The sequence below is a fragment of the Hyperoodon ampullatus genome (genome assembly GCF_949752795.1).
Source record: "Hyperoodon ampullatus genome assembly, chromosome: 9".
In the NCBI taxonomy this organism is placed as follows: domain Eukaryota; kingdom Metazoa; phylum Chordata; class Mammalia; order Artiodactyla; family Ziphiidae; genus Hyperoodon; species Hyperoodon ampullatus.
In genome coordinates this window covers 106294639-106312417 of record NC_136922.1, presented here as the reverse complement: position 1 = coordinate 106312417, position 17779 = coordinate 106294639, and the positions used below count along the sequence as shown (strand labels likewise).

The window sequence follows — 17779 nt, the reverse complement described above, 5'->3', positions numbered from 1 at the left end:
ATTTGGGGAAACCTGGGAGGGAGGGGTGGCCCCCTGCGTTTGGTTGAATCTCCGTCTCTCTCACACAGACGGCCCTGAACCCTGACACTGGATGTGACGGGGCTGCTCGCATCCAGAAGGAATTCTCCCAATTCTGTCTCCCAAAGACTAGAATCCAAGACACTTTACGCCGGGGCTGGGGGCGGGGGGGTTGGCAAGCCGGCTGCCTTCCCTCTAAGGAGTCAGATCAGCAGTAAAATGCCTGAAAGCCGCCACCTTGGCCACCTTCCCAGTCGTCATGGTCATTTCTGCCGAGGAGAGGCTGTTTTCAGAGCAGACTCTTCCCCGTCTGTGGGAGAGGCCAACAGGATGGACATGGGAGGTCACAGCTGACTTTCGTGTCTGGCATCCATTGCACATGTGAGGGGTCTCACACGGATGGCCTCACTCAGGCCTCTGCAGCCCTCTGAGGGGGTGGGACCACCCACCTGGGGGTGCCCTGTCCATCCCTGCGACCTCACCTGGCCTCCGCGACGTAGAGAACAAGCAAACAATCAGACATGTCTGTGTTCCAATAAAGCTTTATTTATAACACCAGGCGGAGGGCCGGGTTTGGTCCGTACACTGCAGTTGCCCAGCCCTACTCAGCACAGGCTCCACAGCCCTCAAACGACTGCACCCCACCTGCCGCTTCCGTGCGACTTCTTTGCTCACCTCTGCACGCTCCTTCCCACTCCTTTGTTTTGGGGGAACTCAATCTATGACAGGTGGATAGAATTATTACCATCATTTGACACATGAGGAAACTGAAGCAAAATTGTAGTTTTTCACCTGTGGTTGTTCAGCCAATGAGCAGCAGTGCCAGGCCCATCCGTGCAGCCTGGTTCTGCAGTCTGGATTCCCCGCCTGCCGTCTTGCATCTCTCAATGATTCCGGCAGCCAATGAACATTTGTATCTGTGAACACCTCTAGGGGCCATGGGGAGAGAGATGGTGCAGTGTCGGGGAAGAAGCTGTAGAGAAAACAAGGTGCGCTAACAGCGCAGAGTGTCAGAGGAGGGGAGGGGATGCCCACGATGGAACTCAGAGGAGGGATGAACCCCTGCCCACCCCCGACTTCCACAGCAGAGTGGGCCACTGTCCATGAGCTTGGGGAGCCTGACCCAAAACATCTGTTCACCCTAGATGGGTAGGCTGTCAGTTCTGTTGTCTGGCCACTCAGGACAAAAGGCAGACTCCCAGCTGGCCCCACGGTGGGTGGGCGTCGGTGGTGCCGATGGCTTCTGTCTGGCACAGCCTGAGGCCACAGGACCTGCGGTCAGCCCTGCTGAGCTGACCCTGCCAGGAAGGTGCCGCCTCTCCATTCCCCTTTCTGAGGCTGTCAGTACAACTCCTCCCAGCCTCCCTCATCACCAGCAAGGCTGAGCCCTGCTTAGAGTAGCAAGAAACTCTAATCATTAATCCCCCTCCTCCCTGAGGGGTCAGCGCGCCCTTCCCTGCCAGGCCCAGGCAGGAACAGAGGCCGCAGAATGTTTGCCGTGTCTTACCCATCCTCCACAAGCATGTGTCCACAGGTAAAGGGCCCTCACCTGGAGGACAAAGACCCGCTCTGCTCTTCCGGGAATCAGGAAGCCCGTTTTTCATTGGAGAAATCCATCACGGACTTCCCTGGTGGTCCAGTGGTTAAGACTCCTCACTTCCACTGCAGGGGACCCGGGTTCCATCCCTTGTTGGGGAACTAAGATCCCACGTGCAGTGGGGCTCTGTAATGGGAGAGGCCACAACAGTGAGAGGCCCACGTACCACAAAAATATATATATATATATTATCTTCTAATCAATTCCATATGTATTAGGGTCTATTTCCAGACTGCTGGGGTTTTTAAAAAAATAATTTATCGATTTCTGTACTAGTATCATTTTATTTTACTTATCATAGCTTTATAGTATATTTCAATATCCCATATTACTCATATTTTCTATTAGCTTTTCAATTATTTTAGAAAGGTCAGGGAAAATCCTGTTCTTATTTTGATTGCAATCTCATTGAATATACGTAGATCAGCTTACAGAGAATTTACATCTTTACAAAACTAACCTTTAGCCAAGAACAAGCTCCTTTATTCAAGTCTTTTTACTATCTCCCAGTCGAGTTAAAAGTTTGTTTGTTTTTTTTTTCTCGGTACGCAGGCCTCTCCCGTTGCGGAGCACAGGCTCCGGACGCGCAGGCTCAGCGGCCATGGCTCACGGGCCCAGCTGCTCCGCGGCATGTGGGATCCTCCCGGACCGGGGCACGAACCCGTGTCCCCTGCCTCGGCAGGCGGACTCTCAACCACTGCGCCACCAGGGAAGCCCCTAAAAGTTTTCTTGATATATCAGGCACGTTTCGGGGGAATAGACTTTATTTTGTAGAGCGGTTTTCAGTTCACGGCATGATTGTGGGGAAGGCACAGATCCTTCCCATTTACCCCCAGCCCCCGACATGCACGGCCTTCCCCACTATCAACCTCCCCACCGGAGAGGGATGTCTGTTACATTGATGAACCTGCACTGCCACGTCACCATCACCAGCGTCCAGAGATGACCTTGGAGCTCACGCTTGGTGTCCTGCATGCTGTGGGTTTTGGGCAAGTGTATGAGGTCATGGATCCCCCCTGTAGACCGTACAGAGTAGTTTCACTGCCCTAAAACACCCTTGTTTCTAGGTTTATTTCTAGCTACTTTGTCTCTTTTACTATTGCTAGTGTTAATGAGAATTTTTCCTCCTTCGTGTTTTCTATTGGTTATATTTGTATATAAGATGTTTATTATTTTTGCATATAAATTTTGTAAGCAAGACTTTGCTGAACTCTGAAGTGTTCTGATATTCTTTCAGTGGATTTGTTTGCATTTTCCAGGGATCATCTACAAATAATGACCAATTTGCCTATGTCTTTCCAATAGTTACACCTTTCTAGTTCATTGTGCTTCTCCCACTCTGTCACGGACCCTAGACTTTCACACCCTTATCTACCCCTTTCTACTGAGCCTGGAGCTACTGGTTCCCTGGGTCACCCACAGACACCCTCCTGGCCACGCTCTGGCCCAACAGTGTCGCACAGTGAACTTGTTCTGCCCAGATACTGCCCATGGAGGTGTGTGTGTGTGCGTGTGCGTGTGCACGCTTTTACGGTATCGTTATGGTTACAACTCTCCTGGATACATCGTTGAACTGAATAACCTATTCTTGTCTTCCTAGACCGATTCCCCTTTCTCTTAGTCACGGACCCCTCTTAGAAGCTGAAAAACGTGCTGCTTCTGGGCCCAGTCTGAGCATCCCTAATCCCGTTCTTCCCGGTGATGTGTTAGCTGTTGCCGGGATCCCTGCCCCTGGAGAGCAGACCCCACAGCCCCCGGCTTTCCATCAGTGCTATTCCCAGGGCTTGCCTTGGGCTCCTGACGCAGGATCTATTTCTGCCTTCTCTCGCACTGACCCTTTCTTTGCTCTGTGGGCTCATTTGGAGAAGAGATAAAGGTGGAACAAGACGGGAGACTCCTGCAGGGTGTGTGTGCTGCTCTGGTCCAGCTGCACAAGAATCCGTGCAGAGCGCTGGTCCTGACCTCTCTCCACTGCTGCCTGCTGTTCTCGGGGTGCCTGTGGCGTCCAGGCCATTGCCTCTTTCCCCTCCTCTTGTGCTTCAACCTGCGGTCGGAGCAGAGTTTCCCTCTCCCGCCCCTCCTTCCCCGCTCCGCCTTCTTACTACACAAGGGCACTCTGCAGCCCCACAATTGTTCACAGACCTTCACGCGTGTGTGTCAGCCGTCAGTGTGATACGCCAAACGGGCTATTGATTTAGTGACAGCCATCGCTGCAAGGAATTGATCTAATGTTTTCATTACGCTAAAAATGCTTTAACAAGTTCATTCGGAATTAGGCGATGGCAAAGATCTGCTTGGTTCCCATCATGTTCCCAGGAGGAGGTGACTTGTAGGGGACCCTGAGGGACAAAAGCCACCACTCTACCCAGCAGCGCTCAGCCCAGTGCACCCACTGCACCCAAGCTAGCATCTAGCATCCACCCCCAGCCTCTAAGTTCTAAATTCTTAATTGATTTGGTTGTGCACTGTCAGCCAGCTACTGCTGCATAACAAAGCAAGACTTAGGGGCGTTTTCCCTGCAAGTCTGCTGGTTGATGGGTGGCCAGCTGTCTAGACCAGGCTCAGCAGGCAGCTCTACAGGGTAGGATGGGTCCAGGTCTGTCCCTTATGTGACTCCTCCCCCTCTGACCCGGGAGCTGGTTGGGACGTGCTCTTCTCTGGCCAGGTTATGGGCGCAAGAGGGTGAGAGGAACTGTGTGACGCCACAGGAGGCCTGTGCTCAGAACTGGCCACTTCCACCTCAGTCCACTGGGGTCAGACGGCTGAGCCCCACGTCCGGGGTGGGCCGGGAAGAACTACAAATTTATGCTGCAGAGCCAGTGTCACCACCAAAGTGGGGTTTTCTCCCTTCTACAGGTGGGTCTGTGTCTGCAGAGGGAACTGAGCTTGTGCCTTCTCAGCGCAGTTTATTCACTGCCCTGGAAATGCCAGCTTTTTAACCAGCCAGGTAACTGTGCTCCCTCACCGCTGAGTGGGATTAGCTGACAAGATGCTCCCCGGCTTCCTCGGTGGGAACCAGAGCCCCGCTGCCACACACACGCCGGAGGCAGGGGAGCCGTGGTCTTGTTGGAACCGACGTGGGCATCTTTGGACACTTTATTGGGAAAGTGTTTTCTTTCTTCCTGGGAGGTGCAGGTGTCTATGTCCACTGTGGGGCAAGCGTCCTTTTGGCGGGACTGGAGGGGCCCCTGGTGATGGCAGCGCGCAGCAACTCGGGCTGGGCACACCGCGCTCAGGATGAAGCTAGCCTGGGCTATTTCTTAATCGGCTTGTTAGAATTCATGAGAGTTTTGCCTTTAAGAGTCTTCCTGTGACCAAACCTCTTAGGATGGAGATAACGGGGCCTGTGACAGTCTCTACAGAGCCTGCACAAGATGATTTGGTTGTGTGAGCCATTCTCCCCACTGTCCTTGACAGCCCTACGTGCCAGCTCTCACCATCACTGGATTGCTTTAACGCCTCTCTACGTGGAGGGCATTTGGGTGGAACCATGGTGGGTTCTGGAGATGCACCTGCTTTTGAATCTCAGCCCTGCAGCCCTGTGTGCTTACCTGCTCAAGTCTCAGCGTCCTCATCTGTGAAATGGGATGATGACCACAGCAGCTGCTCCAGAGTCTGGGTTGGTCTTCGGTGTGATGGCATGTAGAGCGCTCAGCACAGAGTCTGCACACAGTGGGCCTCGACGGGTGGAAGCCACTGCCCCTGAGTGTGGGTCCCCAGCTCCCCATGGACAGGCCTAGATTCAGTTCCCAGACGGTCTGTTTTTTAACTGAAGTATAGTTGATTTACAATGTTGTGTTAATTTCTGCTGTACAGCAAAGTGACTCAGTTATCCATATATAGACATTTTTTCATATTCTTTTCCACTGTGGTTTATCCCAGGTCATTGAATATAGTTCCCTGTGCTATACAGTGGGACCTTGTTGTTCACCCATCCTACATATAATAGTTTGCAACCCTGATGATCTTTAATCACGTCAATGTGGTTTTAACAGACAGGGACCTGAGAGCTGGAAGCCCCACTCAAATAGCTCTGACTACGCCTTGTGAAAATAGAACATGACAAATAGCCTGTTTTATGCTTTCCCCAGACTTTTCTTTTTTTTTTTAATATTTTTAATTTATTTTATTTTATTTTATTTTATTTTATTTTTGGCTGTGTTGGGTCTTCTTTTCTGTGCGAGGGCTTTCTCTAGTTGCAGCAAGCGGGGGCCACTCTTCATTGCGGTGCGTGGGCCTCTCACTATCACGGCCTCTCTTGTTGTGGAGCACAGGATCCAGACCCGCAGGCTCAGTCGTTGTGGCTCACAGGCCTAGTTGCTCCGCGGCATGTGGGATCTTCCCAGACCAGGGCTCGAACCCGTGTCCCTGCATTGGCAGGCAGATTCTCAACCACTGCACCACCAGGGAAGCCCCCAGACTTTTCTTAATATTACCAAGTCTCAGAGAAATTTAGTTCTCAAGACATGCAGAATAAAAACTTTCAAAGGGTAATCAAGTGAGGGCCTTCCCTGGAGGCGCAGTGGTTAAGAATCCACCTGCCAATGCAGGGGACACAGGTTCAAGCCCTGGTCTGGGAAGATCCCACATGCCGCGGAGCAACCAAGCCCGTGTGCCACAACTACTGAAGTCCGCGCGCCACAACTGCTGAGCCTGTGCACCTAGAGACTGTGCTCCACAACAAGGGAAGTCACTGCAGTGAGAAGCCCGCGCACCGCAACAAAGAATAGCCCCTGCTCGCCACAACTAGAGAAAGCCCGTGCGCAGCAACGAAGACCCAACGCAGCCAAAATCGAACAAGTAAATAAATAAATTTATTAAAAAAAAAAAAGAGTAATCAAGTGAGAATGCCCTGAATGAAAGATATAAATTATAAGTGAGATTTAAGTGGTGTTTTGGTTGGTTGCATTTCTGGTCTCCTGAAGGCCGACAGAGACCCTTGTATTGTTAGAACCGGAAATCTTCCAACTCTGTATCTGCCCACATCTTCCCAAAGTAAACAGCATCTTCTGATCATAATCGCCTCCTCCCTTGGTGACTGAAGGCCGTTATCCTGAACATCAGGGATGATTAAGATGGGGGGTAAATAGAATTATAGTGAAACTAGAATGTTCCCTGGAAAACAAACACTACCACGATGAATCCTAATATCGCTTCTTTTTCTTAAAAGAATGTAGGAAGAAAATGCCTGTCGTTTGGGTTCTGAGTAACCAGGGTTTGCCTGTTTGATTAAAAAATATTGTTTATCAGATTTTCCTTTTCTGCCACCCATCTCTATCTTTGAGCATCTTCAAGTTGTTAAAATGACTTCTTCTCACAGTGTCTCTGTTTTTAGATCTGGAAAATATAATTTGGGTTAAAACTCGATGGGGAGTCGCTCAGGCGGATGGGTTGCCGTGGTAACGTGCGGGGAGGGGAGATGTATGGCCGGAGGTATTTGCAAGAGCCTCTGGGTTGAGCTTTGTCTTTGCACCGGCTGGTGGGCCTCCTCTTTCCAGGCCTTGCCTCCACCTGCTGCCTTCCTGAATCACTGCCCAGTACTGAGATGACCGTGGGGTCCCGGGGCCAGGCGCATTCTTCCTGGCAGAACCCTGATTTTATTCAGCTACAGAGAGGCCAAGTGCCTCCTAGGACAGGTTGCACCCTTTCTAGCCCCAGAGGGTGGATCTCAGTTGGTCTAAGCTAAACATCATAATTTTATTTCCATGCCAGTGACCGGGTTGGGCCAGGTTGTAGGACAGTTCTGGCCAATGACAATGAGAGCGTGCCAGGGGTGTCTGGGAACTTTCCTCACAAATACAAGTTCACAGGTGAGGAAACACCTGCCTAGGACTCTAGATGTCAGGTCTGAGGATTTGAAGCTTAGAACCACAGCTGACATCTCTCACCTGTGCAGGAAAGTCAAGAGGGTTGCAAAGAAGCAGAACCAGAGTTGGGGAGTCACTGAGGCGGAGTTAATCAACCTGGGGATGTCCTGATGTCCCAAAATAAACTTTTTATTCCAGACTTGTGTTCCCCCAAATTCATATGTTGAAGCCCTGGTCCCCTCATACCTCTGGATGTGATCGTATTTGTAGGTGAGGTCTTTAAAGAGATAATTAAACTAAAATGAGGTCTTTATGGACCCTAACTCTAGTGAGGATTCGGGTTATAATCAAATAACCAATGAATTATAATCGGTAACTGTTAGAGGATGGAGGGAACGAAAAGTGTCCACTGAACCAAAAAGTGAGGTGGGCAGCTCTGTTATACTCAGTGGGTCAGTTTATTATAGGGTGGGGTCTGGTGGGCAACAGTCTGAAAGCATTCGAAGCTGTATGCCATGCTGCCGAAGGCAATTTTTTAGTTAACTTAGGGTATGGGGGTATGTGTTTGTAAACAGGATGAGCCTTCCTAAGTCAAGATTTATGAATGGGGCTTCCCTCGTGGTGCAGTGGTTGAGAGTCCGCCTGCCGATGCAGGGGACACAGGTTCGTGCCCCAGTCTGGGAAGATCCCACATGTCGTGGAGCAGCTGGGCCCGTGAGCCATGGCCGCTGAGCCTGCGCGTCTGGAGCCTGTGCTCCGCAACAGGAGAGGCCACAGCAGTGAGATGAGAGGCCCGCATACAGCCAAAAAAAAAAAAAAAAAAAATTTATGAATGGGTAACTAGTCTCTTGGGCGCCAGGAAGACGTCAGCGAAGGTCTTTGTGATTGTTCAGAGGCTAACAGCGCATGGAGGCCACCTGGACCTAACAATCATTGCACAATACCTCTCAACCACAACAGAGAAGAGATTCACTGAACACTACAGACCTGGGTGGGGTCAACAGGACAGGTGGGACTCTACGGGCCCAAGATGGCACCAGTTATGCTAACAGCCTTACAGTAACTCATAATCCAACTTGACTGGTCTGTTATAAGAAGAGGGATTTTGATGCAGACATATGCACACATAGCGGAAAGGCCATGTGAAGACACAGGGAGAAGACAGCCACATACATGCCACGGAGAGAGGCCTCAGGATGAAACCAACATTCCAGCACCTTCATCTTGGACGACTGCCCTCCAGAAGTGTAAGAAAATAAATCTCTGTTGTTTCATCTCTGTTTGCCCCCTCTGTGGTACTTTGTCATGGCAGCCCTAGGACACTAAAACATCACCGAGGCCAATACGGGCTTTGGAAGCAAGTGGCATCACCCCCAACTCCAAATGGCTTCAGTAATAAGGAGAAAATGGACTAAATCACATCCAACAAGTCAGACAGTAAAGCAGCCCGTGGTAGTCTCAGCAATGCCATCAGAGACCCGGGTTCCTCCATCTTCCTGCCCACTCGGCATGTTGGCCTGACCCTTAGGCGGGCTCCTCGAGGTGCCAGGATGGCCGCCATGTATCCAGCTGCCTCCTGCAGGTGACACTGTGCAGGGGCGGGAATGAGGTGCTGGAATGTTCCTACATGTCTCTTTTGTGAAGGGGAGAAAGCCCTCTCCTGCTGTCTCATTGGCCAGAACTACAACCCTTGCCCATGGTTGGCCATGGGCACAGAATTACCGTGGTGGGAATGAACCAGGAAGAAGCCAGTTGTCTGTCACATGTGGCTGCCAGTGATGGGGTGTGAGTGGTGCTTTATTAATACATTAGAAGAAAGTGGAACAGAAATGGTGGTTGGGTTGCAGCCAGCAGGGTCTTCTCCCCACCTGCACAACCAGTCATCACCAATCCTATTGATTTATCTCCCAAAGAGCTGTTGAATTCACTGACTTTTCTGCAGCCCCTCTTCCATCACTGTAATCCAAGCTCCAATGATCTCTTACTGGGACTATTGCAGTAGCCTATCAGCCTGCCTGAACACACCCTGATCCCCTCTCGTCTCTTCTAACTGTAGCCTAATGACCTCTGAAAAATGTAGATGTAATCAAGTCTCACCCTACTTGAAATACTGCAGTGGTTCCATGCAGCTTAGAATAAGACATACTTCCTTCCCTCTGCCTGCAAGGCTCTGCCCAGTCCGGCCTCTCCCCGCCCCACAGCCTCCTCACATGCCACACTCGTCCCACCCACGCCGCCTCAGGCATGTGGGCTGCTGTTTTTACTGTCCCTAAAACACGTTGTGATTTCACTCTTGTGCTGAGCATGTGCTGGTCCCTCTCTCCAGGACCTTGTACACTCCTCACCTGGTGGATACCTCACCTGGCACTTATCCCTCAGGGCTTACACATCTCTTTCTAGGGAAACCTGCTGTCTTTCCTGACAAGGTCCAGCCCACCTTGTCCAGCCCACCTGCACCCACGTGTGTGTAACCCTGCCACTCTCAGAAGCCTGCATGTGAACTAATCATTCTCCCAGGTCGGGAGTGGGCTGGGGCTCTCCTGGTCCCACCTGGGCTTGCTTGCGCAGCCTGAGTCCTGCAGTGGCTCCCCTGGCTGGAGGGTCCGGGGCCTGTGTGCTGGCTCTCAGCTTGTGCCCGTTCCCATGTGACCTCTCAGTCAGCCGTCCTTCTGGGCTCTGAACGTGGTGGCCAGACCATTCCAAGAGGGCAACAGTGAAAGCTGAAAGGCCCTTTGAGGCCTGGACCTAGAACTTGCACACGTCACTCACGTCACTTCTACTGGTCAAAGCGGGCCACAGGCCTGCCCAGCAGTGTGGGGAGACAGAAGGATGGCGAAATACTGCCTTTTCTAATCTCCACTCGTCATGTGGGTCTCAGAGCACGTGAGGCTCTTCTTCCTGGACACGATCCACACCCCTCTGTCCTCTGTATTCTCCTGAGCGGCTGTGGCCAGGACGGTGGTCTTCTTACCCCATTATAACTCCTGCACCCTGTACAGCGCCCAGAAGAGAGCCAGGGCTTTAATACTTATTGGACGACCGAATGAATGAGATACAATTATGCACCAGGTTAATTCAAAAAGGCCATTATATTGCAGATGAGGATCATTTGTGAGCCTAAATTATCCATTAAACATTTAAACATCTGAAACAACTTAACATGTACGGATGGAAGAGTTAAGGAGATTATGGCACATCTACCTGATGGGATATTATACACAACTTTTATGATAGTCACCATTACGCCACAAGTTGAGAATATACTTATGATATAAAATTGAATAAGAAAAATGACAGAGGTACTTCCCTGGCGGTACAGTGGTTAAGAATCCGCCTTCCAATGCAGGGGACGCGGGTTCGATCCCCGGTCAGGGAACTAGATCCCACATGCCACGGGGCAACTAAGCCTCCTGCGGCAACTACTGAGCCCTCGCACCCTAGAGCCTGTGCGCCACAACTAGAGAGAAGCCCGTGCGCTGCAATGAAGACCCCACGGGCCGCAACCAAGACCCAACACAGCCAAATAAATAAATAAAATTTTTTTTTAAAAAAGGAAAAAATGAGACAAAGAAGACAAGGCTTTATAGTAATGTCTCTCCATCCCTCAAGCACATCGTCCCCCGGCTCACCTCCTGCTGGTGGACATGCCTCTTCCTGGCACCACTCTCCGTGGGTCCCATCGTGGCTGTCTCCTGCTTGTCCTTGGAGCTTCAGTTCACATGTCAGTCCTCAGGGAGGCTCTCTGAGGCCCCAACCAGGTACATCCCTGTAAGTCTCCCTGCCCCTCCCCCATCGTCTGCCTTACATGGGGCTGTGTCACCTGGAACAGTGTTGGTCGGCACAGGTGAGATGTGGTGCCTGGGGGTGCCTGGGGGGCTTAAACAATAGAAATTTTTTTTTTTTTTTTTTTTTTTTTTTTTTGTGGTACGTGGGCCTACTCACTGTTGTGGCCTCTCCCGCTGCAGAGCACAGGCTCCGGACGCGCAGGCTCAACGGCCGTGGCTCACGGGCCCAGCCGCTCCGCGGCATGTGGTATCTTCCCGGACCGGGGCACGAACCCGTGTCCCCTGCATCGGCAGGCAGACTCTCAACCACTGCGCCACCAGGGAAGCCCAAACAATAGAAATTTATTTCCTCATGGTTCTTGAGGCCAGAAGTCTGAAATCGAGGTGTCAGCAGGGCCACATTCCTTCTGAAACCTCTAGAGGAGGGTCCTCTCTTGCCCCTTCCGATGTACAGTGGCGGCTGGTGACTCTTGGCTTGTGGACGCGTTGCCTGATCTCTGCATCTGCTGTCCTGTGGCTCCCCACCACCCCGAGTCTGTACATGCTCTTCCTCTCTGGGTTTCTCCTCTCTTTATATGGACTCTAGTCAGATTGGATCAGGGTCCACCCTAGTGACCTCATCTTAAATTGACCGTCTACCAAGACCCTGTCTCTAGACAAGGTCACCTTCACGGGTACCAGGGGTGAGGACGGGCACGTAGCCTTGGGGATACTGTTCCACCCACAGCAATGGGGGAGGGAGGGAGGAAGTGACAAGATGTGGGTGCTGTGAAGCTGAGATTTGCTCCCCAAGCCCGGGAGGCTTCTTGCACTGGCTGGCACTCACATGTCCACTGGGGGCTCTGGGCTACAGCATCACAGGATCTGGAGGGGACACCAGGCCGCAGTTCTCAGTTCCAACCAGGTAGCTCGTCTCTGGGCCTCTCGCCTTGTGGCCCACCTGCCCCTCTTAGCACCGTGCGGCACCCACCACACTCCCACCACGCTTTCTGGTGTCTCGTGGACAAAATTTTCAAGAAAGACTCGAGCATCAGCTGCTTCCGCTTGCGGGAGACTGAGAGTTCCTTGATGGGTGGGGTGTGGGGTCGTGTTGCCCTCTCCAGGACACCCCCTACCACGGGGTCAGGGCTTTGTCTTCCCCCAAAGGAGCTTCGATCCCACTAAGCCGATACAGGTACTTTGGTGGCGGGAAGAGTGTGGGCCTTTGAGTGGCCGTCCCCCAGGTGCAAAGCGACTTTGTCGTGAGTTACAGACACAGGCCGACCCCGGGTCTCACCCCGAGCGCTGACCGGGATCCTCCCAGGCTGGGACCTGGATCCGTGTCTTAGCATCTGCCCAGGTGTGCCTGCTGGTCACCTGCACTGGCACCTGGGACCGACTGCTGCGGGTGGCTCGGCGTGGCTCAGGTGTGCTTGCTCGCCCCGCTGGTCCAGGCAAGGCGTCTGCAGGTGTCCCCTCCGCCTCTGACCCACTGCACCGGTTCCTGTGCCATCGGCCAGCTCGCTGACCTCCAGGCAAATGCGAGCTCCTCGAGGGCCTGCCTGTGACCTGCTCCCCAGGGCTCCCTTGTACCTTGCGCCACCTTGAAGACAGCAGGTGTGAAAACGCTGGTTGAAAGCGCGTCTAGGGCGTGTGCCAAGCAGGGTGTAGGTGGGAGAGGAGGCTGCCGCGGCCTTAGGGCTTGCTCCCCGTGGAAGTGCTTTCGTCACGACAGGGCCGGCAGGTGTCAGGCTCCCTGAGTGCTGTCCCTATTCACGGGGCTGGGACGAGCTGTGCCCACAACCTGCCCTCTGCAGCCCGCCCAGGCGCCCCAGCGCCCTGCCCCCAGGGACCAGCCCAACTGCCCTGACATCCACTGCCACCTCCTCCCCAAACTCACTCCCAGAAAGAGAGAAAGGCTGGGAGAGGGAAGGAAGCCGGCAGCCGGCGGAGGAGGAGGGCTGGGAGGAGGGCTCGCCCTCTGGCAGGCAACGTGACCCCCCAGGAGGCCCCATGGCCCCGCCTGCTCTAATAAACTCGAAACTCCAGTGACTTAAGTGAAGATTTCAGATTAACATTTAAATTAACGCCGGACTAGAAATCTGGAGGCCCAGGTCGCTGGTGTGACTGTGTTAACTCGTTCTGTGACCTGGGGCGAAAATTTAAAATGATCTTTTCTGATCGAGCCGCCCCTTCCCTCCGTGGGGAGGTCAGGACGTGGACCTGGAGGACCTCCGCCCCTCCCGGGCTGTCCTGGAAGCCCGGCCTTCTGTGTGGGTGGGGCTCACCTTTGCCCCTGAGTCGCTCTGCTTGACCAGTGAGTGTGGACCCTCCTGGCCCCTGGAGGCTGCGATCCAGGCAGCTGGTGCCAGAGAAGAGAAAGGCAGGGCCATGGGTTTGGGGACCATCAGTGACACTGCCATCAACTCAGTCACTGCAGGGGACCTCTTTTAGGAGCTGTCCTTTACATGGCCTGTCTTGGTGCTCCCCAAACTTGGGGCCCGAGCTGAAAGGAACAGGGTATTAACATGACCAAGAGCCCCGGGGGTGGGCACGTCTACCAGATCCAACCCAGTGGGCTCCAGAAAGCCAAGAACATCCCAGATCTGCCAGGGTCTGAAACCCCGGTCTGCAGACACAGAACAGAGAGCCGAGTGGGATCCAGGATCCCAGGAGAGTAGCCAGGTCCAGCTGGGGGGTTCCAAGAATCTGGACTCTTCCAGAGGGGCAGGGAAGGTGCCAGCCCTGGCTGAGTGGATGCGTGTGCTACGTGCCTTATAGACTAGTCCCCATCCTCTGATGAAGAGAAAACTAAAAGTGAAGCAGGCACAGGTGGGCAGGATCTGAAGCCAGGTGCTGTTAACAGGGCCCCTGCTGCCCTCCGGATGGGCAGCTGTATCAGGAAGGGCCGGGGGCACTGCCAGAGCACGGAGCCACCCGGACCCCCAGGGCCCTGCCCCACTCGCCCTGCTCTGCGGGACCCTGCACACCAGCCTGCCGTATCCCTCTCAGACAGGGACGCTGCTCCCCCAAGAAGCTGCCGCATGGCCCGGGGCCAGACCAGCCACTGCTCCTTCACACTGGCCGTTTCCTTCCCTGCCGCCAAGAGACTGGCTCCCACTGTCTTCCCTCCCCTGGGAGCAAGGAGTAAAGGATGTCAGGAACCTCTAGGAAATCCCTTCTTCTCCACTCTTGCCTGTCCACAGGGATCCTAATGGCCCTCAGCCTGCAATGGTCGCCCTCGCTTTTTTCCCAAGAGGCCTCCCGGCAGAGCCTGCCAGGCCATCTGTCACCTGAGAGTCCTGGGAGGTGGGGCCCTGTGCCCTCCCAATCAGCCCCTGCGCCCACCGGTGTGTTCCCACGGCTGGTCAGGGTCCCCGCTGGAGAACCCTGCCCTGGAGACATAGGGTCTCATTCTTTGGGAGAGTAGTGAACTCGAATAGCAGTGGCTGAGGCATCTCAAAGAGGATGGAGAATCGCCATCCAGGTGGGCGGGAGATCTGTCCTGCAGTGCGCAGGGCCCTGGTCCTGATGGCCCGAGCTCCGTCCAGGCTCCAGTGGGACAGGAGGGCAACACCGGGCCAAGGGCCTTCAGGAAGGTTCCGGAATGCATGGTTCTGGAGGCAAGTTACATGGCCACAGGAGCTGGAAAGGACACCTGTGGCTACAGGTTCCTTTCCTGGGAAGAAGGAACACACTGCAGGAAGTGCTGGGTCCTCCCGGCCTCTGGCGTTGGGCCCACAGACCTTCCAGCCCTTGCTGTCATCTTGGACAGACAGGCTGTTCCTGGGGACCTGGGGAAGGAGAAGGACTGGGTGCCACTCAGTGGGCTTGTAGTTCCATAATTGGCAACCATAATGATCAAGGACAGCTCACACTGCCTGAGGGTCACCTGGCCAGTGAGGGGCGGGGTCAGGATGGCAGCCGGGCTTGTGCAATCCCATGGTCTGGCTCTCAATCAGCTGACCTGCCCGGACACACTCACAGACGTGCGCCGGGTGACCCGGGAAGTGGAACGGGGGAAGGTTCCCCAATCTTTATAAGCCTCGCCATGAAATGGGGATACAGTAGTCCTCGGGTCGCTCTCATAGGCTGTGACAAGCGTCGAGTGCATGACACGTGGAGCACGACACGTGGAAGGCAGGAAGCGTCCATAGCGATGGCACCGTCGTGACTGTGGTTGGTCTTTGCTGCCATGGATGCAGGCTGAGCCCTCGGCCACCCCATTCTGATGTACAACCAGGAAACAGCACAAGAAACGGGGTCGGGTCGGCCGTGCCTGCATTCAGATTTAAAGGTTATGCTGTTCTCCCAAAGACACCCCAAAATGCAGTGCTCGACTAGGACAGATAACGTCTTCACGCCTCGTTTAACGCCAGGCGAGTGGTCATGACCGACCGAGGCTTTGCCAGGCTCCTCCAGCATCCTCGGTCACAGCCGGGGCAAAGACAGCAGGTTCAAAACCAGTTTCCTGTGGAGCAAATGAGGCTGACGCTAGAGGCTTCATTTACTTCATTTACCTTTTCTTGGTGAGAATTCTCAGCTGGGCAGCCCTGCCTGAGGAGAAGGGGCGGAATCAGCTGCGTAGCCCATTCGAGGTAAGTGGCAGAGGCTCCCTGAGGCTTTAAATTCAGCCAAAATGTGACTTTGGGAGCAGGGTCCAGCTTTGGACAAACCTTTTCCATTTGCAAAGGTTCCTTGGGTGTAGTTAATGCAGCCCAGTGGGGCTCGAGGTCTCTGATGGACTCAGAGCATGGGTCTCCTTATTCTTCAAAAAAGCATGTTTTAAATGGAAAAAGTAAAATGAATGTGGTTTATAAAAACACGAGTACAAAAGGGCACGCAAAGAAAACTAGTCTCCGTTTGGCTGTCTTTGAAAACTGCACATTCCTGCCTTCGAAGAAGCAGCCAAAGGACAAGAGCCCATCCCAGCCCCCGGGGACCGTGGGTTTGCTGACTGTCCAGCTGGAGAACGGCTCACAGGAGCCTCATCCCCCTTCCAGAGAGATAACACATGCTTTGTGCTTGTTTAGTGTGCAGGGCCCTGATGGACGAGGTAGAGTACGACGTCACCAAGGCTCGGCAGAAGACCAAGGTGGGCTCCTTCAGAATAAATCCTGACGGGACGCAGGAGAGGAGAAAGGTAGCGGAAAAGAAATTATGTGCCAGTGTATAATTGCGGATATGGGCAATTACCAGCCATTTATCCAAACAGCAGTTGGTCTTAATCTTCTAACCTTTCTCTTGTTCAGGGTATCAGCTCTAAATTGCTTCTGAGTCCTGGGGGACCCAAAGTAATCTTTAAGCTTGAAATTGAAGTCTCTCTCCCAGCACCTAAATTTTGTGTCTTGTCAAGTAGGAAGACATTTCTGCACTATTGCTCATCAGGATAAAAATAGCGCTTCCATGGTTCTTGGGCAAGGCCAGCAGGGGACCCAGAATGGCTGCAGGGGCTGCTCAGAGACCTCAAAGGCTGGGCACCCTCCCGCAGGCTCCCCACCCCTGCCTCCGAGATCCACAGAAGTTTCTAGTGTGGATAAGGATGCAAGACCCATCTCCGGGACAGACTCAGGCACCTGTCTGAGCGGAAAGATGGATGTCCTTCCACTACTGAGACCATGCGGAGAGGGGCCCAGCCCTCGGCGTCTGATGGCAGGGGTCTGAGAAATCAGGAGGGACGGGGCCACGGTGAACTCAGGCTCCCGTGTCCTGCCCCAACCCCGCACTCAGGTGGTAAGCGCTCAGAACAATAAGGCAATTTCATTGTCATCCTAAGGGAACCATAACAGGAAAAGGTGTTCCATAGCGTCATCCGGCTCGCTCGGAGCTGAACAGAAGTTGGTTTTGGATTTCCTGTTGGTTTGGCTGAGCACAGGCACCTTGTTTTAAAGCAAATGACCGAGGTGGGCCATCTGCTTTTTCCACCTCTTTCTGGAATTGTGTGCCCATCCAAGAGCCTGGGAGTCGGGCAAGGACAAGAGCCACCAGGGGACTCTGTAGGGTATTGAACACGTCTTTAAGGGAGGCCTAAGTGTGTGTTGAGCTATAGGAGGCCCCTCTAAGGAGGGCAAGACAGGGCTTCCCTGGTGGCACAGTGGTTGAGAGTCCGCCTGCCGATGCAGGGGACACGGGTTCGTGCCCCGGTCCGGGAAGATCCCACATGCCACGGAGCGGCTGGGCCCGTGAGCCGTGGCCGCTGAGCCTGCGCGTCCGGAGCCTGTGCTCCGCAACGGGAGAGGCCACAGCAGTGAGAGGCCCGCGTACCGCAAAAAAAGAAAGAAGGGCAGGACTGTCTTCCCCACAAAAGCCCATCTCCCATCATCTCACCAGGTAATTCACCAGAATTACCAGATAATTCTGATAACTCAGGTACTTTCCCGGGAAGAACAGTGACAACTCGCACCACTGCTCATCCACAGGCCTCCTTCCTGGCGACCAGGTGGCCCCATTGGTCCCAGCGACCTGCAGGGGAGGAGTAACCCTGGTCCCTGACACCGGCTGCAGAGGATTCTCATGGTCAGGCAGCGCCAGGAAAGGCGTGTGTGCCCGGGGCCATGGCAGCTTCGAAAATAAATGGAGGGTCACTATTGTAA

The 17779-nt window shown here is 53.6% G+C and overlaps 1 protein-coding gene across 1 annotated transcript in view; it reads left to right on the top strand.

Moving 5' to 3' along the window:
• Positions 1-16227: 16227 nt before the first annotated feature.
• The window catches only part of CNPY1 (canopy FGF signaling regulator 1), a gene marked incomplete at its 3' end in the record, with an annotated part of 37749 nt that continues 36197 nt past the window's right edge, over positions 16228-17779 (top strand). Inside the window, 1 exon segment of the mRNA XM_079710925.1 lies at positions 16228-16329. Within this exon segment, the coding sequence (XP_079567051.1) occupies positions 16234-16329 (96 nt within the window). The 5' untranslated portion in view covers positions 16228-16233.